Raw genomic sequence first — 22222 nt, 5'->3', positions numbered from 1 at the left:
TGTTTTATTTTGTTTCAAAAAGATTTTTTCTTTAAAAGTTTATATATTTGTCTTAGGTGTTATCAAATTATTTATATAATAATTGTATTCTGAAAACCCTATTAACGTATCTTCACCTCAATATTACAGCTACATAACTTAATTTTCACTATTTTTGAGATAGCTATCGAACATGATTCTACATTTCCTTCTCTACAAAATGATAAAACTAGGTAACCTGTAAAACCTGTAGAATTTATTATTATTTATATTTTCATTTCGTGTAAAATGGAATTCTACCAAGTAAATTCTAACTCAATTAACAAGTCAGAAGTTAATGGGAACTATATTAATTTTGTGTTTTAAAATATTAGATACCTAACTTTAAAACCGTTAATGCATTAAATAAATAAAATGATATATCTACAATGTTTTTTCATACAATTGAACATTATTTAATTGTTTCCAATAATTATATTATAATGTTTAAATGGGTCATCAAATTTCTATTCAATTAAGTATGTCTTCATAACCGTTTAGTTTAAAATTATCTTATCGAATAATGAAATGTCAATATCTTTATATTTCATGTAACCAAATTGACACGAGTTATCCTTATTAAATGAATTATTCAGACGTTCCCTCCCTCTTAATGATAATTCATTAAAGTTATGAGGAAAAAGTGTATTGTACAAAACTTTCGCAAAAAGTTGCCGCAAAACTTGTAAGCTTTACAAAAGGGTGTAGCTAAGATATTTTTATTTTAAATATTGCTACCCTAACATACCCCAAGAAAAGCAAATTATTGATATTAAAACATGACTATCACATATCACTTGTAGCGTAACAACCCCAGAGTGAATCAAATCATTTCTATGACTTTAAGATTTTTGTTGAGATATCATTATCAATACATATTATGCTACAAAATTATTTGTATTTAATTTGTTTCATTAGGTTTCTCCATAATTTTGATTGATTCATAGCCTGGATGCTTGCCAATGATTGCTATTTTTTCCAAATATTCAGAAGTAATCTTATAAAAAAAAGACAGACAAAAATGTAATCTTATATTTTTTAGAGGTCTCATAAAACAGTAAGATTTTCCTTGATTTATGTGATTTATACATATATGGAAAACACATAATAATATATGCTTGAAATGCTCTCATATATTTCTTATTGTTATCTAATGTATAGGTATAAGTATTAATCATCTTTTAAAACATACTAATATGTAACATTTTATATATAAATGGCGAAATTTATTGATTAGTTAGGTACTAAATAAATTATTTTAACATACCTACATCATTTTAAATCACCGAGCTATATAAAAAAGTACTAGTTAGTTTCGTCGCAATTATATAGGACGCACATAGCTCAGTGGTTAAAGCACATGGACGCGACTCCCATGGGCGCGAGGTTGTATCCGCTGGGCGTCTTATTCTAGTGATTATAATTTTTTTCAAATTATGAATGTTCAATTAAAGATTGTTACATTGTTTAATCTTCTGCATTATTCTTTGAATAAGGAAATAGTTTATTAAGTATTTAAAATTGTATTTCTGATTTTATATATAGACAAAATTATTTGGATGTTGGACATAGTTAAGAAAACATAAGTGATTAAATTTAAATGAATTACTATGATTTCATAAGTAATACCTAATCAGGCCAAAATTGATTTCAATCATTGAGACCTGACTATTAATTAGCAAAAAAATATCGTATTTTACATTTGATATTGCTTGTATATGTCTACTTTTTACTAACGTAGTTAAATTAAAACAACAGTAAGGAGTACGTAAAGTGACAATATAGCATAATATAAAGTAGCGAGGTGAGGTGTGGGTAGAGGGGATCGCTATTATATACAATCGTTGTCGATTGCGTGGGGTTAGCCGAGTGTGATACTGATGTATATAAATAACAGCACTGACTGAACATTCATAATATAAGTACATACTCCATTAAAAAAATAATTATAATTTTTAATTGCATTCATTTGTCTATTTTTTTATTAAAGTTTAAACACTAGTTTATAAAATAAGAAAAAAAATATATTCATCGTTTTTCAACTGTTCCATTCCAATAGTTGCGTAATACATATTATTTATAAATAATTAATTGTATGGGTATAGTATTAATATCTAATGTATACTCCACCCTTCAGGGTATCCTTCAAGGATTACGACATCCTTAGAGGCATGCTTACTGGCCTGTATTTATCCTGAAAAGTTTTATGCTGTGTTCATAAACCATTTTCCCAAGGGACCAACTAAGCCTGTTACCGAATACAGTTTTATAATAATAGATACATTAATTAATTATTTGTTGAGTAAATAAAATAACAGTTTTCTTACAATTCACTTAGGATATATCGAATATCTATATTTATATGTGGGCTCTGGAAAATGTTGATAAATCAATAATAATGTCTTTCTTATATGTAAAACTTCTGATAAAACTATTCAAAAATATTTTTGCTTATTAGTATACATACAACATTTTAGAATACTTTATTTTGAAGATAATATACCTATCAGCGCATCTATTCTATACACAATACTGCTTTCGACCGCTACGACAGCTATCTAGGGTAGGTTTGTTTCGAATTATTAGCACTTATTGTAACAATTACAATAAGTTAGTTGTAATTATTTTTACAATAATTAACAGCACCTTTTTTGGCTGTGGTAAATTTTAGTGCGAGATAGATAGTTCTGTTTAGATGGCTAACTCATTGTAATTTTACAATAAGTGCTAATACTTCTATATAAACCTATCCTAGATAGCTGCTGTAGCAGCCAAAAGCAGTCTTGTGTATAGAATAGATGCACTGAATGAAATTACATATATATTTCTGTTGACTTCCTAATATTGCCCTGCAAATATGAACTAACGTTATTTATTCAAAATACTACACATATATACATATAATAGAAAATATGGTCCTACCAATTTTGAATTTTTACCATAATGTTAAAAAAAATTGCATATTTTGAATGTTATTTTAACTTGCTAAGCTTCGGATATCCTAGTTTTACGATGAATTTAATTAGTAATTCTTTCATGAAAATGCTTATCAAATTTCGTTAATGTCGGCTATCAGCTTTTTTTTATAAATCAGGGTATCAATTAAGTGTCCTTATTACTAACTGACGCCCTGATTATTTTCAATTTTACTCCCTTTCACTACAACAGAGACAGTAGAATTTCAAATCGTAGTTGGGCATTCTTTTTGAAGTCTACTTCTTTAGGCGTGTTTGGAAAATCAGATCAGAGTGTATTTTTGGCGTGTGACATATTGTACCTAACACATAATTTATTTTTTTACACAAAAATAAACGCACTCTATTGGATTCGAACCACCGATTGTTCGATTATCAGTCGAATGCACTACCATTGCGCCACAGTATGATACTCCAATCGTGACGATTATACAGTATAATATTATAGTTTAGAATTATTCCGTTGTCTAGGCAGCGAATTTATTGTTTCCGGCCATTTGCAATTCATTACGTAAACAAACTATTAAATGACATAGTGGCAGCTGTTGCTTTAAAAATAAAAACAACGATAAATAATTATATAATTTAGTAATATAAGTTAAAGTGTATAGAAATAAAACAACGGCGTTCCAATAAGCGGTCCTTTTTCTTGAGTGTGTAATTTAACAGGATAATCAAGAGCTAGTCGAAGAATCTAGGTTATCGTAGGTTTTGTATTTGTTTTGTTACACCAAAGAAGAATAACTTACTACTAACGCGCGTACATAAGTACACACACCGATATTTTTTCATATATATTTTAGGTTTGTTGTCTTTTTCAAGTCTTGTATATATGTCTGTCTCAGGAGTTACTTTCCATTACCTACCACATCCTGCTTATCTTCACCACTGGCCCAATATTGATGGTCAAAATATTCGAATATTCGTGAATTTATTCCATTACTCTATCATTCCACCCCTTACACGATCAATGTTTTATGGTACTGACAGTTAGTAGGGGTAGCTTTATGGTGTCATTTGAATATTTCGTCAATCCATATTATTGTTACATAGTATACTTAACTTAACACATTCATAGCATGTATGTATACGATAATAATGGATATACGTGTATGACAGTAGGACAGCGGTTTTCAAACTGGAAGGCGCGCCTCCCTGGGGAGCCGCAGACTATTGCAAAGGGAGGTGCGAACAGGATGATGGATTTGTATTGACTACTGAATTATCATACATTACGATCCTTTGTTGAAACAAAAATTTCAGAGTTTTCACTCTTTTCACTAGGTCAATTTTGGTTGAATCGATGTGAAGAATGTAATATTTTGTCAATCAAAGCAATGCAAGTAGGTACTGCTCACATTCGAAACGGGATTTTCTGCATTAGCTGCAATGAAATCCAAATGCCGAGCCCGTTTAGTAGAAGATAAAGAGCTATGAGTAGCAATCTCCTCAATGACACCTATATGAGATAATCGTTGTGCTAATAAACAAACACATCCATCATATTAAAAACCAATTACTTATATTTACCATATTATAATAAAACATTGGTATCATTTTGTTAAAAACTTTTATATTTTTTGTATTGATACATTTTTTACACAATTTATTTTTTTAAATAAAGGTTGGGGGGGAGGTGCCAAAATTAGATTTGTGAAGGTATACTTCTCTTGGGGCGTTTGGTAGAAAGTGAAATTGAGAACTGCGCGCGCACACCGTTACAAAAGTGCGCAACAATGTGTAAGTTAGCTGCAAATCAGTCAGTGTATATCAGTGTATACAAACGCAAGTTTGAGAGTAGAATTGTTTCGTTTGCAATTATTTACGTAAACAAACAAGTAAACGTCAGAGTGACAGTTGTTACACTTGTTAGTTGAAACAACGAGAAGCCATTATATAATTTAGTAATATAAATTAAAGTGTATAGAAATAAACGAACGGCGCTCCAATAAGCAGCCCTTTTTCTCGAGGTTGCAATTTACCAAGATAATTAAGAACTAGTCGAAGAATCTAGGTTATCACAAGTTTTGTTTTTGTTTTGTTACGCCAAAGAAGTATAAATTCTAACGCGGGTACATAAGTACACCCACACCGATTTTTTTAAAGGGGTGCTTAGTAACATAATGTTTGGAGATCACAGCAATAGGATATCGATGCATAAAAAATAGATGCATGCCTCAAAATGTACCTGCGTTATTTTGGTTGAACATCACTGACATAATCCTTAAAGATATGTCCTCAAACGAGGTTTATTATTCAACTTTCCTCAAAGCGGAATAAAAACAAGACTCTCTTTACAACCTTAATTCTCTTAATAAATTTGTTTTATCATTCAGTGGAGAGGACCGGTTTACAAAAGAAATTATCACTCCGCGACATGCCTTAATTAAACCTAAATTAATTTGATACAATCTATGTATATTACTTCCAATCCGGATAACTTTCGCCCAACAACGAACATTGAGCTCCATTATTATCTCTCTCTTTATGTAACATTTACAAACACAATCGGTCGTACCCTTTCGTCCGCTCGTGTAATATTGACCCAACTTTATTTATTTTTGTTTTAATTGCCTATGTTATAATCTTGAGAAGGTTTTATATTAGATTTTTTGATGTAGAAATACATCTTTGTATTATTAGCAAGGTAATAATGTCAAACAAAAAAATGTTAAATTAAAATCGCTAATTACATTTTAAAAAAAAACATAGCGAAACAAAATATCAGGATTTAACTGGTGGAACTATCATGGTCAGAAATACGATTGGGGTCAAATTTTCCGTGATAACTGCGTTTCGGCGTTCATTTTTACAGAACTTCCCTCGCTGAAAAACGTACTAATACGTCTATAAATTCTTCAGTTTACTTTTCTTGTAAATCACGGAAATCGTTTTTTGCTAGACCTGTTGGTTCCGTACACTGGATTTAAACAGGATCAATTTTTAGCGTTAATTGTCGTACCATTTCGTTAATCTGTGTAACATTGACTCACTATATTTTCGTTTTATTATTTCCATGACCATGTCCGATCCTAATAAGATCATATGGGCCTCCACAGAGTGGAGGTTTGTACAGATTTTGTTTTTACGAGAAATGGATGTCAGCCATTTTCTCAACCTAGTAGGTCCATACTCTGGCTGATAAACAAATTAAAAACAATATATTGTGTATTTGATAGACCCAGAATTCGAACCTGGGACCCACGACGCTTAAGCCGCGCGGCCATCGAGGGTGTATATTATTCTTTAGTTTACTAATTTATTTATAGTTTGGTGTGTATCTTGACAGTCTTTTTGGCTGGTTTTTTTTAAACAAATATGAACTTATAAAACTATAAAATCAAACAAGATATCTTTTTTTAGCATTTACATATTATACCTACAACTATTCGCACTAATTTGTCCATATGCGTAAAATTGATGAACACTTTCTCCTCTTTTTATAGGATTTACAAATGTAATACAAACGGTCGTACCATTTCGTCCTTGACCAACTCTTTGACTCTTGACCAACAACTTATCTCTGTATTGAAAATTAACAAATTCAAACGATCATATATTTTGTCAACCTGAGTAAAACTTAATTACATTATTGTTCTTTATTTAAAAATGGAAAACAGATTTTCTATGTATATGATACTGCTTTCGCTCCAAATATTAATTGAATGTTATGACAGTGAAATGTTTACCAACATTTTTATTAATTAAATTAAGCAAAAATATGATTTTATCTATTATCTGTCATGTTGTATTTTTTTTTTTTAATATTTAAACAATTTGTTTATGTACCTATTATAAACAGACATCAATTAAAAATTTAATTAAAATTAATATTCTACTATACGAGTATAATAATTTTCACTGGTTTTACGGAAGAGCACTATTATAATATGCACCAACAGCGGGCGGTTGTCCGGAAGAGTTTAAAAAACTTTGAACCTAACTATAGCCCGTGGTTTTCCCCTTGCATATTTAATGGGCTGGGCCAAAGCGAGTCGCCGAATACAAATCACATCCTCTGGGAGTGTCCATATATGTCAATTGTAAGTAAAAGGGTATTCTAGTTGGGACGATTGGCTATTGTGTCCTGGTTTCCGAAAGGGGCAATTTTTTAAGCATTTAACGAGAATGGTTGAGAAAAAGGGTTGTATCTCTGTGTTGTATTTTTAAGAAAATTGTCACCTGGTCAGTCGAAGATATTAAAATTGTAGCTTTATCAGAGATCTAGGCGACCTTATCTTAAAATATAATACTTTCAGAAACATGCCATTTTAGATTTTCATACTTCTTATCATTAACATTCATAATATAATCAAGTCATTATAGTTTTAGGAATTTATGGTTTCTGTTACAAATAAATTCCAAATATTATTTTGAGTTGATATAATTTAGGTAAAAAATCTTATTTACATTGACTGCTGATTAGATAATTACTTTTTAATTACCACATTTAAATATAATGCTAATTATATCGAATGGCTACCTAATCTATTTTTTTATTCTATTTTCATTCTATTCTATTTTATTCTATTTTCAGCAAAATCAGGCTTTAGTCTGGCTTCGATATATATATATAGGTATATATGAATTAAATAAATTAAAACAGCTTTTCATTCATTACACTATAGTGATCATTTACAGCAATAGTAATGGTTAAATAAATAATAAAACTATCTGTAAAACAATATTCTAAAACACCTATTTTCACATTATTTTTCTTTTATTAAATCGAGCCATCGGAAACAATCCTATTTGAATTCTCTTTTATATTACATAAAAATTAAAAATTAATACCTGTAATTTTTATTTACTTATTCACAGAAATATTTAGCCGTTGAATAAAATAAATAGTTTATTAAAAATAATTATGTATCCGCAACTTTATGAAAGATAAATCAATCTTAATTTTATCACTGCCAGACAATTTTTACTTGGTGGACACTTGTAGGCCAGCTATTTTAGGAATAAAATAAATCCCTTAAAAATATGAAATAGGAACGGAATGATACATATTTGTGAAAACTTGGCAACACAACATGTTAATCAAGTTTATCGTGAATATTTTCACACTAAAATGATAAATATTGTTTTTAAAATATACACAGAATGTTTATTCAGAAGTTATGACGTTTACAAGAACCCGCAAATATATTCGTCCTGATGCGACATACATGCTTTGGCGTGTTAATTCGTCCGTAGCATAGATCAGGTGATATCACATAGGTTTACTACAAGATATACGGCATCATAAAACTTTGCATTCACTCTGAGATGGTCTGGCATAAGCACACGAGTAACATTTATAAGAACATGAAAATTAATACTTGCAATATAAAAGGATTGTAAATGAATGTACAAGATAAAGTTGTATACTCAGAAGAAAATGTGTAGAGAAGTTTCTTTTGATTTCCATTATCCTATACATTATTGTTATGTGCCATTCAATTCACGTAACTATTAGTGAGTCAACTATATCAGTAGCTTGACTCTGGGTGGAAACAATGAGTTCATTGTTTTACATGTTCAATCATGTTTCATTTTTGGTTTCTTGCATCATCAATATTATTCCTGCCTAGTGGCTATCCAGTAATATAAAAAACACTCTTCAGTCTTCAGTTGGACGTCTAACCAGTAACACATATTGTAGTAATATTCAAATTTTATATTAGTGACACCCCGGAAGTCCCGGTAGGGAGGGGAGTCAGGGCCGCACAGCCCGATCCGACCTCCGCGCTCAACTCTCCGGTCGACCTGACTGTAGCGTGCCGTCGGTCGGTACGTGTGAGTCACACGACCAGCTTCCACCCTTCGACTGGCTCAGTGATGTAAATTGTTCAGGACGGTCTATCGAAGCTGGCTTTTGGGTTAGTAGAGCACGTTCAGTGTAAGGTTAGGTCTTGACAGTTGATTATGGTGGATATTCACAAGGAAACACACGTTGTTCGTAGCACAAAGTTTTATTTTTAACAGTTTAGGTTCACAAAAAAAGGTTACTCGCTATACACACAGATACACAATATCAATACACAGAACACAATTATTAAGTTTTACACAGGTTATAATTTTGCAAAAGCCCTAAATTTGTTAATGATAGGCGCCGTAGGCTGTGGCAATTAAAATTTAAGGATCAACGGGACACGAAGTCCGTCACGTATCGGAGGCTTCGGCTAACTGACTTCCTTCTCCCTTTTTCGACCCCTCGTATCCTTAGATGGATTAGGCGCGAGTCTCGCATCACCCTGATTGGCCGATCAGATCAGGCGAAGAAACCTTGTTCATCAATTTTAGACTAGTTGTAGGTATGCCCCCGAAATGGGACTTACGCCATTCGATTTTAAAAAAATAATTTAATATGCTGGATACATTGCTTTAATAATTCGTTTAGAATTAATAGATCGAAAGTCGGAACTATGTATCTACAATAATTAGATTACATGCGTCCGACGCACGGTCACCAACGCATTTCCCAGAAGTGCTTTTCGCAGGTTAACCCAACCCGCCTATGCGCCTACGCGATAGTGCCCATAGAACGCGTTGAGCGGGCGAAGTCGGCGTATGAAGCGTTTATTCATAACCATAATCACACGTCTCTTGCCGCGCATTACCCTTCACCTATGTAATAAGCGGCCCAAGCGGCACAAAATAATTATTATTACAGCGTCTCTCATAACAAAGCAATAAAAATAATATATTATTTCGGGGCTTGTAATTAATATTTACGACGACATTATTCAACCAGCGAAATATAGGACACAGAATAAAATTAAAGAAAAACTTCTCTGTTATATTTAATTTGCTTCTCGCCCGTCGATCGACGACGCCTCGAGCAGCGTGATTTTAGTAGCCGTGTTCAATGAATGGACTTCTTTGTATTTTCATTAAATCGTATCACCGAGAAGCAAAAAACGGTGACTCATGCGGCAGGCGGGGCACAAGGCATCGTCAAGTCCAGTGTGCGCTGGCGTATTTGATTACGTTGTATTTTCGATGATTTACGCGCCACTTGTAGAAATTTTGCGCGAGTGCCGCACTCGCTGCGTCAATGGGCTTTATGCCTACGGCTATCGACTTTGCATACTTTGGACCTAATCGCTACCGTAGGTAAAAATTGTTTCAAAATAACCTGCTTTCTCTCAGCTTAATAACTACGGGAGGTTTACTAAGTACCTACGATTCAAAAATTTTGTAAAAATTTAAATTTAAATTTCCGCGCCGTCGAAATGTTATACCTAACTAACTTACCCTTTCACGTTACGGTATCGTTTTAAAAACAAAAATTATTTCTTTAAGTGTCCTTTAAATACGTACTTCTTATGTTTCGTTTTGTAAATTAATAAAAGTACCGCGCACTTTATTTAATGGAGCGGCGATAGATGGATATTTGGCTTAGCGGACTATAAAAAAAACATGAATGTGGCATCCATATCTTCGCTCGTACTTTACCCTAAAGGGGTCCTCCAAACACGTGGAAACGTGGAGGTATCATTAGTATACCAATAAAAGTGTTATGTGATTTTATGTTATAAAATAGAAAATAAAGGACAACATTAATTTTAATTAAGAATATCTTTTAATAACTCCAACCCATAACATTATTCCTAAGTCCTACAAGGTTTAAAGTAAATGTTTGTGGATCAGATCTAGCTTCACTGTGTGTAGGTATTGCAATACCGGTTTTAAAAATCAGACAATACCGATATATTCGGTATTGACAGTGGAAACAAAATGTATTTATTAACATAAAAGACACAGCAGGATTGTAATTTTTTGTCTAGTTTATTTCCATAGCCCTTCATCGTCCTTGATGGTCAGCAATGACACATGCTTTAAAATATTAATATTTCAAAGAGATTTATACATACTTATTATATTATATTTATTGGTAAATACTTATATACTTTTGTTTTTTTTTTCATTTATTTTACGAATACCGGCATTCAATAGGAAATAACGAAATTAAAAATCGGTTTTTCGGTTAGGTACATATTCAAACATGCGCGTTAACATGATCTTACTCCCTATTTCGTTTATCGTTAATTTATGGCTACGGCCGTATGTTGTAGCTTAACCACTAGGAAATGCCAATACAAATGACGTATTTCAAAATAATACTACCTTATTCTTAGGTCAATAATTATTGTAACTAATCATTATTCGTAAGATGTTTATCACATTTGAATGGACAAAAACGTAGCTTATAATCAATATCTTCAGAATTATCTTCAAATATGTTAATCGTGCCCATTTTTTGAATAATGAAATGCCTAATTCTTGTCAAATTTGGGATCACAGAGATTATAAATATAATTTTCTATCGTTTATTTCACTATATAATGTTAACATTAATTTTACTAATGGTTTTATAAATGCGTTTAAAAATTAATAAATGTAAAAAATCTTAACACCACTGCCCATAGATGTACTGAAATATTAATTTATTCTAAAACATTAGATTGAGAGGTTTAAAAGAATACTATTTTATGTAATAAAAATACTTTATGCAGTCATCAATTAATGTTTAAAATAAATATAAAGGGTTATAAGGGTTTAAAATTATATAAATAAATTATCTACAACATTTAAGGAATGTCCAGGATTATGCTCTGAAAATACCATAAATCTCCATTTTGACCTACGTGGCGTACGTGGGCCGTTAACAATAATTTAAATAATGAATAATTTGAAGACAGATTTAATCCTAGTTTTTTTAATATTTCATGTTTCAAGTTGTTATGAAGCACCATTCAACCAATAAAAATAGAAATGACCTAGATCTAAAATCTAAAGCCATTTCAACACCATATTTGCGTCGAAATGTGTAAAAAATTCGTGATGGAGGAAACGGCGTGTAATAAAATACACCCAGGAGCGCCTGATCAATAAATATAATCCCATGTTACATTAAATTTAACCTTCAGGGATGATAGGATCAGTCTCGATTGGAAGTGTTTATTACTCTTTAAATGCGCTGATTTCTAAGCCTTGCTAGTAAAAACAGTGACGCCATGATTAATTAGTAGTACCTACAGATAATATCATCTTATTAATTTAACCATTATTTACAGTAATAATTATTGAACTATAATTTATAATATAATAGGTACCTCAACATAAAATTACGTGTATTTATTGAACATACATAATTTAAAAACATCTCATGTATTTATAAACCCACTAAAAAGTCGGCGTGTGTGTTATTATGTACGCGTGTTAGAAGTTATACTTCTTTGGCGTAACAATGTGATAACCTAGATTCTTCAACTAGCTCTTAATTATCTTGTTAAATTTCACACGTAAGAAAACGGGCCGCTTATTGGAGCGCTGTTGGTTTATTTCTATACACTTTAACTTATATTACTTAATTATATAATTATTTCTCATTGTTTTTATTTTGAAAGTAACAACTGCCATTATGACGTTAAATCGTTTATTTACGTAAGGAATTGCAAATGGCCGACAATAATAAATTCGCTGCCTAGGCAACGGAACAATTCTAAACTATAATATTATACTGTATAATTGTCACGATTGGAGTATCATACTGTGGCGTAATGGTAGTGCGTTCGGCTGATAACCAACTGTCGGTGGTTCGAATCCAATTTCAAATTTTGTGTGAAAAAATAAATTATGTGTTACATGTCACACGCCAAAAATACACTCTGATCTGATTTTCCAAACGCACCTAAATAAGTATAACTTCAATAATCAAACAGACTGACAGACAGACCATGTTTAACTATATTAATAATGTTCTGGACAAATTGTGGATATAGTCAAAATGCTGACTAAAAGGCAACTATTTCGAAATCACAGGCAGATATTTTCATAATTTCATTATTATTATTATAGATATATTTTTAATAACGATTCTCCAAACAAGACTTTTCATATTCACTATATTTTATACGAATCACAAAAAAAATAACTTACTACTTCAATGATTAAGTAGCTATGAAAAGTTGTATATACACAATCGTATATATTATATAACTGTGTTTTCTGAATATATAATGAGAAGATATACCGATGTTCAATACCTGCCGCCACTGTTCACAAATATCTCGTTGAAAACTGATGATTCAATCTTTTATTTATTGTTTCGGATCTCGACTCATAAAATCTCGAGTCTCGACTGTTTTGATTCAGTGCCTACGCCGTACCGTAAGTGATTGCCATCTCGTAGCACCGTAGCCACTTGGGTCTACGCCCGAGCCGGTTTATAAGAGTGATGTATATTATGAAACAGCGTAGATGTCTACGATTCAATACGGCTGATTGATATTATATGTAGGTATACCATTTTTTGAAATTGTTCTTTATCAATATATTATATTAATTAATATTTATAATATGTTTTTAATATGCTGCTACAATTAAAATCAAATCTTGATTATTTCTGATCTTACGATCTGTGCAAACAAATCATAATAAAAGTATCATAAATAATTCTATGAAAGCGTAATTAAAAATATTTAAAAAAAACAGTCAATCGGGATAATATATGTGACGGGACCATACTTTTTAGACGATAGATCGAGGAACAGTTAATGAGGGATTATATTAATTGTTCTTATTATAATTAATTAACATTGTTCTTATAGGTGTTTGGCGGGTCTTTCAAAAATTAACGATCCATGTGGGAAAACGATTTATGCGAGAACGGTAAATCGGGGTTCCACTATAGTTAAAAATATGTGGTAATAAAGAGTCTTTCGTATAATGAATATGCTTTTAAACACACATATATATCTATGGAAACTTCTTAAGGAAAGGGTATTATTCTTGAATAGTCACAGAGTGAAAGAGGGGAGATCATTCCGTCATATTCTATGAGTTTTCGCAAGTCGAATTTTATATTGTGATATTTTTGACTATATTCATTTCTATAATACATCAGTGGCGAAGAGTGAAGGTAGGCTGTTAAGATCCGACAAAATAGTGCACCATAAACTTTGTTAGTCAAACGTACCTATTTGTTTTCATTGAACTTAGTCTATAATATGTACATAAGTGCTGTTTGTATTTTTTTTAATTCAATTAAACCCTGCCTAATCCATTCCATAGTAGATAATAGTCAAAAAATATAAGTTTATCTATAAAATATCTAAAATTACGTATGGTATAATGGTCACTTTGAAACAAATATATCGTGTTTTATTTGCATTACTATTAATTTTTTTTTAAATATGTGCTGATCTATCAAAATTCTTTCAAATGTAAAAACATATTAAAGATGAAAGTGAAACAATCAACAAAGATAGTGTTTATGTGTGTAATTTGAACAATATTCAAAATTACTTACCGTAATAATAATAATATCTATAACTGTAGTTTAATTATATACTTAAAAGAGTAATTATAAGAGTATATTTAGTATTCTTACAATTAATTATTATTAAACTCACCAATAACTCAAGGTCTACGCCGCCAGTCCCCCTGTGGTAGACGTAGCGGTCCTCGTATCGGTCTACGAGGGGAGGCTCGGGGGGTGGAGGTGCTACGCACTCAGCGTAGCCACTCTCAACCAAGTGCCTGTCCAGCTCGTCTGGGTCACCCAGTACTCGAGTCGGCACAATGGGAGCATTGCTGGCACCGAGAGACTGCAAGAAAAACAATCGTTTTAATAAAAACAATATCATATTATATTAAAATCGTTAGGGGTATTTTTAAGTATTTATATATCAATAAACCATTTCTTTTATTCAACGAATAATTCACAAGATTTTGAGAATTAGAAATTCTATATATTGAACATACATAACTTGAAAACACCTCAGATCAATAAAAAAATCATGTTTGAAAACAATACTATGCTCGACGGGATTTGAACCTGTATAACCACTGGTATCACGCCAACTGTGCATTAAACAAATTATTCGTTGAATAAAAGAAATGGTTTATTAAAAATTGTTAGCAAGTTAAAGGAGACGTTATAACTAAAATATTTGGCGAGAGCCGGGCGTTGGTTAGTAATTATGGTAATTAATATTTTTTTTATTTAATACACAACGATAGTCAATAATAACGCGATTTGATTAGATAGGAGGCTTGTAGCATAATTAGTTAATGCACAGTTGGCGTGATACCAGTAGTTATATGGGTGTAAATCCCGTCGAGCATCGTATTTTTTTTCAAATATGGTTTTTTCTGGTGTCTGAGGTGATTATGTATATTTATATATTATTATTATTAAAGTCTTAAATGGAAATGAGCTGGACACATAGCTCGAAGAAAAGACAATTTTTGGACAAATCTAGTCATCCAGTAGTATCCAAGAAGTACAAAACGTCCGCAAGGTAGACCTAGAGGCCACTGGATCGATAAAATGATAAAGTTCTGCGGAAGTACGTGGCAACGCACTGTACAGGACCGATAGAAGTGGAAGCAGCTTAAAGAGGCCTTCATCTAGTAGTGGATAGATTCAGACTGATCATGATGATGATGATGATGATATATTATATTAGTATCTCAGAGCTAGTTTCTGTTTTGCAGAAAATAACTTAATATAGTTGTTGTTGTCTGTATAGTATCTCATAATTATCGAATTTACATTTCGAGTCTATTAATAACATAAACCCAAAATATCTAAAACCGAAAACCAGAAACTCTATAGACATCAAGTGGTTAAGAAATATTAAATTACGTTTTGCCGAAAGTCAATTACAGGTTGTATAGTTACGAGTATGTGAGCTATAAATATCTAATTACAATTAGGCTGTGAATTACTATCTAGTATCAAAACTAACAGTAATCTATCACACTCTCCCAATATGATTATTTAGCTTAATTACACGTACCTACCTATTTATTACAACGTTTTTCTTAGCTCGTATTCTTATTTGTCCGGTGGTTCTTTGTCCGGTGCAAATCTTGCAATCGATTTTTAACTAACTTCCCGACTAGCTAGACATTTGAAACTTTTAGAATATATCAGAACACAATTCCAATGCATTTTTTAATACTTTTAGCCATCTTTAAGTAGAATTGAATTCATTTTCAGTTAATTCTGTTTGGTATGAAAAGTTATTTCAACACCTAGCAACTAAATTATTAATATATACTTCCGTTACTATAGGAATCAATATGACTTGTTAAAATGACTTTTCAGTATTATTTCTATCAAGTACAAATTTTTTTGATCGTTTAAGCTAGTCAAGTCAATTTCATATGATTCAACAGAAAATTTAAAAACGTTGTAAATAAAAAGTTCTTGTAATTATATTTGGCTGAGTTTATGATAAAAATAATAATACCTACATAAGTTATAACTTATTCACTATAGCCTTTCTGGGTTAATTGTATTGAAAACTATACTAGACACAGACTTATTAACACAAAGAATACATAATTATTGAATTTTTGTTGCACAGAAATTGTTGTCTTTTCGAATTGTGAAACGGTAAGAGAAAACTATGTCTCAGTTAAAAGCGCAAGGAGTCACATCCTCTATTTTTATCACTCATACTGCATGGTTGCACCAATTATTGTGGTAAAAGTCCCACCCAACATTTCCATTATACTTCCCCAATCATTCGTGTCACCCAGGCACTTTTACCAATTATTTAGTTATAATTCGACCGCCATCGCATCAAAATCTGTTACGATTCTACCAACAATACGTAAATATCACTCAAATTTAATCAGAAACTCATTGATCTTTAACCGAAGCAAGTACAGTATGACTCGAATGATAAAACGAGCCCTAATCAAACCAAGTGTGTACGAGTGAGTGACCCGAGATCCACCAGAGTGCTCCAAGAGCCAGCAGTTGGACTATCACAAAGGTTATTGCCTGTACTATATCCCTTTATCAACTGTTCTCTTCCAACTCCAAATTGCTTCCTACAGTCCACTAAATATTATAACCACCATACCTAAGTGATGCAATACGCATCAAATACTAGTGATTAATTTTAAAATAATCTTTACATAGGTAAGTTGATTAACGCAATAAAAATAAGAATTGTTAATGCTTCCTCTTCAAAACCGAATTTATACGCTGTTTACATTTTCATGAGTGAATTTTTATATTATAAATATGGTGCAATCGACCAAAATTAATCCCGTGATCAAAGCGTTACACGTTCTTGTGGGTCTATTCTATACTTATCGACCGCTAAAGTGATAAAAATTATTAAACTTAGGGTATGTTTGTATTAAAGTATTAGCACTTATTGTTACAATTACAATAAGTGATAATACTTTGATACAATCATACCCTAAGTTTGATAATATTTATCACTTTAGCGGTCGATAAGTATAGAATAGACCCACTGATATATGATATACCTATACATAATATTCGACCAAACGTGAGCTGCACTAAAACTTCTGTGGTTTATATATAGATAATCCATAGTATTCTCATATTTCTCCTATATGCAAATCCTCTACGCAAAGAGCTACATACATGTTGTAACATGAAATTACTTTCAATATTAGAAATTGCATTTTTTCCAAATACCTGTTTAATGTAATTACTCTAGCGTCACAATAATACCATTTGATGACAGCCAATAAAATTCCGAATGAAACTTTTAATTGGATCTGTTTTACACATCCTCATCTTATCTAAACTTTTACTTGAGAGCTTTTTTTCTGCTACGCGTGCAAAAACGAAAGCTTCCAGCAGGGGCTTTTTACCTTTTGACACACTTAAAACATTTGGGTAAGAGCTTAAATTTTAAAAATAAATACAGTAAACATACACAATAAAAACTCCGTTTATAGCCTTGGGGTATAAAATACTCTTTAAATCAAGATGCACAATTATTAATGATAGCTACGGAATAAATTCAATATTTGTTTTAAATTAACGTTGTTGCCATTCTTCTGTCCTCTTCTTTTGTCTGATGGGACATTATGTCGTTACCATATCGAAATCACTGAGATATTTTAAATTTCAGTCATAACTTAAGGTTGTAATAAAGAAACCTTGTCTCGAAAATTCTCGAAAAATAATGAAAAGAGGCCAATCTCGAATATCGAAAAATTATTTTTTTCGAATTTTGGAGAATTCTCATTTTTTAAGAAATCTTCAATGAGAATCTCGAGAAATCGAGAATTTTTCACTGAACTAAGCTGCCAACCGCAACCGAAATAAAAAAAAAAACAAAACATTATATTTATATTTCTAAAGAAATATATTAGTATTTCACAAGAAAATTTCATTTCTCAAAAAAAAATATAAAGGCCTCGACCAGAGTTGCCAACTCAACTTCTATCTTCCCAGATCTAACATAATATATAGCGTTTTTTATGCTTCGAACAGATTTAAACGACCTCTAAAAACGCTATAAATTTAATGTATCATGTTGCGTATAAAATTTATCCGAATTTTCTGTGACCATGACTTTGGATGCAATTTTTAAAATTCGCCATTGATAAAATTTTGCGGCCGAGATAAAAAAAAAAGCTCTCGACTTCGATCCTGAACAAAATTTGTTTAATTTTCCTATTTAAAAAATCCGGCTTATGTAAGGTAAAGGAGGTAAAAGGAGGGGTAAAAAAGAGATAATTTGTTAATAATTTCGATTTCTCAAGAATCTCGAGAATTGTCGAATTATCTCAGTTTCTATTTACTACTAACATACTCGTTTTAATTCATTTTGCTCTACATAATGTTTTATTGCGGTCACTGTCAACAGAATTATCATGCCTGAGGCTTTATATATAAGTAAATAAAAGAACAATCTTTTTAGTTATTAGTTTTAAATAATAATGTAATAATTTAAATATAAATAATAATTTTAAAAATATATTTTAAAAGTAACTACTTATAATTATTCACGATCGTCTATTTATTTTCATATGTCATTCGATTGCATGTAGCCCAGTTGTACCGGCGCCAAATCGTCCTACACCCTGTCACACGTCGATTTATGAGCGTACATAAGTGAAACGGCAAATAATTTTCAACAGTAAGTGGGACGTAATTTCGGCCGCGTTGCCAGTCGAAGAGCGATAGTCGAGATGTGAGCACGTCAATTTTTTTTGTGATGGCGTCGGAGGAATATATTCTTAAATCGTGTAAATATGACTAAAAAACGTTTCGCATATATTTGAAAAAGAAAACATGTCAATGAATATACTATTATTATTACGAATATAATAATAAACATAACATTAAAAGGACGCAACTTGAATTTTTATGACAAATTATATTTCATTGTCATTTGCACAATCCGCGCATCGCCTAGTTACGATCTTTTTAGACCATGCCTCAGCTGAAGTATATCCTTAAGGTTACATAAGTAGCTAGGAAATGATTCGATATCTCCTCAGTGACACGAATATAGAACTGTAATATCACCCATAATAATTATTATTGTAATATGATTTCTTAAATTATAGTTTTCCGTCTACTACAACACCCACGATGGCCGCGCGGTTTAAGCGTCGGCCTATAGCGTCGTGGATCCAAGGTTCAAATCCTGGGTCTGGCAAGTACACGTCATATTGTTTTTCAATGTGTGTATGAGTCAGATTATGGGCCTAATACAATGATACTCAACCTTTTTTTTCTTCGGGCCAAATACATATATTTATAAATTAACGCGGGCCGCATGACTACTGGTTTCATGATTTTTTTCGTTACACCAGTAACTGGTGTAACGAAAAAAATCATGAACCCCCCCCCCCTTTTTTACAAAACATTTTTGAGATTTAAAAAATTATGCGTGTTTTTTAAATTGATCGTGTGTAATAGCAACACTCTTATACCAGATCTGATGTGGACCATAATGACATTGAAGTTAAAGTCCCTCCACCAAACCCGCCCCGTACCACCCTCGGTCTTAATCGAGAGTATCACGGGACCCGTCAATTGGTGATGTGAAGCATCTAAGAATTGACCATAATGACAATCCTCTTCGGGTGTCACTATCTGTGCATCAAAGTCGAATCGAATCTCAAGATATACGAAATTCCTGATAATAAATGTGTTTCGGGCCGCAGGTTGAGTATCGCTGGCCTAATAGGTTGAGCAATTGGCTGACATCCATTTCTCGTAAAAACAAAATCTGTTACCTAATACAAACCTCCACTCTGTGGATGCCTGTAGTTCTTTTTAGTATCGGACATGGTCGAGAGAGAAAACCAAACAACGTATTATGGTTTCCTATAGTTTTTTTTACTCGGACGAATGTTCATTATAATATTGTCTTATTCGATAGCAAACAGAGTTTAATCGTCATGTGTCAGTATATTTATATATTTTGTTATTTTAATTACAATCACAAACGTATTTACCATATATAGCGCGTCTGATGAATCCGACTTGTCGCGAAGCACTTTCTAAATATACGTCGTTGCGAAAAACTCCAATAAATTATGTGTGGGCGATCTAATTTCTAAGTAAATAAAAAAACGAAATTGGTCCCAATACGAGTATAAATTATTGTGCTTTAGTACGTACAAAAATCACTATTAGACGCAAACTTTCAATATTTCGTTTGACGCGATTTTTCTAGTTACTATTCATATAATATGCCTTTCTTTCAAGATATTTAAGTTTATAATTATGAACATACATAATTCTAAAAACACTCATGAGAAAATATAGCCAATGGAAAAAATCTTTTTTGAAAAAAGTAAGACACTCGGCAGGATCGAATCTGCGTCTCTTGGGTATCGCGCCCTGTGCATTACCACTATGCTACGACTGCCATGCTTAATTGCGACACATTTTAGCTATTGGCTTTTTTAAAACCTGCTCATAAGCGCTCTCCAAATACTGGATTATTTATTAGGTAAGGTTTGGTTTTCATTCTTGAATTCATGAATTTTGGCGAAATCGGCCATGAAAATTGAATTAATGTTCAAATTGAATCTAATAAAATTTGAAACCTTATAGTATAAGCCATATGGTCGTCTCTTTGCGATAGAAAACTCACGGTGAACTGTGCCACGGTGAATTGTTTTACGTAAAATCTACACGTAACCAAAGGCGACATCGTGCAATAATTAGGGGTTAAAAAGTCCTTGGCCCTTTGACCTTGAGCTTACCGCCGGTAAGTATTCTTAAACATCTTTATGATTTATCTCATTTTCAAATGAATAAATCAAATACAAAGTATTAAGTAAAAGGTTTCTGATTCCTCATTAAAAGATACTGGGTTAAGCCTATCACAGCGCAAGGATCGTGACACGTGTCTACCACAAGTCAGAAGTATCTGTACACTCTCTGAATGTTTATTTTTATCAGATGGTTATTTTACCTCCGTATTATGCTGAATTTTGTAACATTTAATGAATAGCTTTACAATTTACAGAACATGTTTAACAGATAAAGCAATTAACTCGGGCATGTTTCATTTCGCTACAGAAATAAAGGTACCTACAAATATAGAGGACATATTTTATGCATTTACAGATTGTATAATATTTAAATTCTAATAGATTTAAGTTTTGTACTATTCCATTTAAGTCGTTTTTTACGACCCGGGTTTCGCCTTTCGGCATCTTTAGACACTGTGTACACTCACCAAAAGGCAAATATACACTGACAACGAATACTTTTAACACTAACTTATATAACCAATCAATACAATAAAGTAAGTAAAAACTCCATTACCTACCTATCAAGTCAAGGGCCACAATAAAAAATCACAAACAAATTATGAATAGTTGAAGTGTTTGTAAAAAAAAACCCCTATATTATTAATAATAATACACTCGATAACCGTATAATAAATCGTCAAACCTAACAATAGATCATTAGTACTTATAAACAGTAAAAATACTACACTCAAGAGGTGTAAAATCGTCCATTCTGGAACAATGGTAACGTAACGTACGTATTGTAAATTCAAATTCCATCAAGTACCTTAACTACTTTGTTAGTCAAGGCCTTACGTTTTTTCTCATTCCTGAAAAATTTGCCCAAATAGAGTTAGCTGGTTTTAAGATTAAGCAGTCTAAATATCTTATTCAGTAGTGAACTGATATCAATGATTATGAAAAAATCTTTCAAAATGACTACCAAATCAATGAGCATCAGAGGAATGTATACAAGAAAATATATTCAAACGCCCTGATATATCAGGCGCCCATAATATGCCCCGTACATGACCCTGGTTATATCAATATTCTCCGTATGACAATATACTCGTAACATAAAATAAATCACTTTAAAATCAAGGGACGATTTTCGTTCATCCCTCAATTTACAAAATAATATCACTTAGGTATTCGTTGGTATACAAAATGTAACAATAGCTTTGCCAACG

The 22222-nt window shown here is 31.9% G+C and overlaps 1 protein-coding gene across 1 annotated transcript in view; it reads right to left on the bottom strand.

Moving 5' to 3' along the window:
• Window positions 1-22222, bottom strand: part of LOC147075289 (multiple PDZ domain protein-like) — a 665568-nt gene that overhangs the window by 482468 nt on the left and 160878 nt on the right. The window contains exon 5 of the mRNA XM_085942916.1: window positions 14399-14593. Coding sequence (XP_085799042.1) covers window positions 14399-14593 — 195 coding nt within the window. The remainder of the gene's footprint in view (window positions 1-14398; window positions 14594-22222) is intronic.

The sequence above is a fragment of the Rhyacophila brunnea genome, unplaced genomic scaffold (genome assembly GCF_057557595.1).
Source record: "Rhyacophila brunnea isolate RB1 unplaced genomic scaffold, BYU_Rbru_1.0 scaffold_15, whole genome shotgun sequence".
In the NCBI taxonomy this organism is placed as follows: Eukaryota; Metazoa; Arthropoda; class Insecta; order Trichoptera; family Rhyacophilidae; genus Rhyacophila; species Rhyacophila brunnea.
Note: the sequence above shows the minus strand (reverse complement) of the source record. Positions and strands in the feature narration are given on the sequence as shown.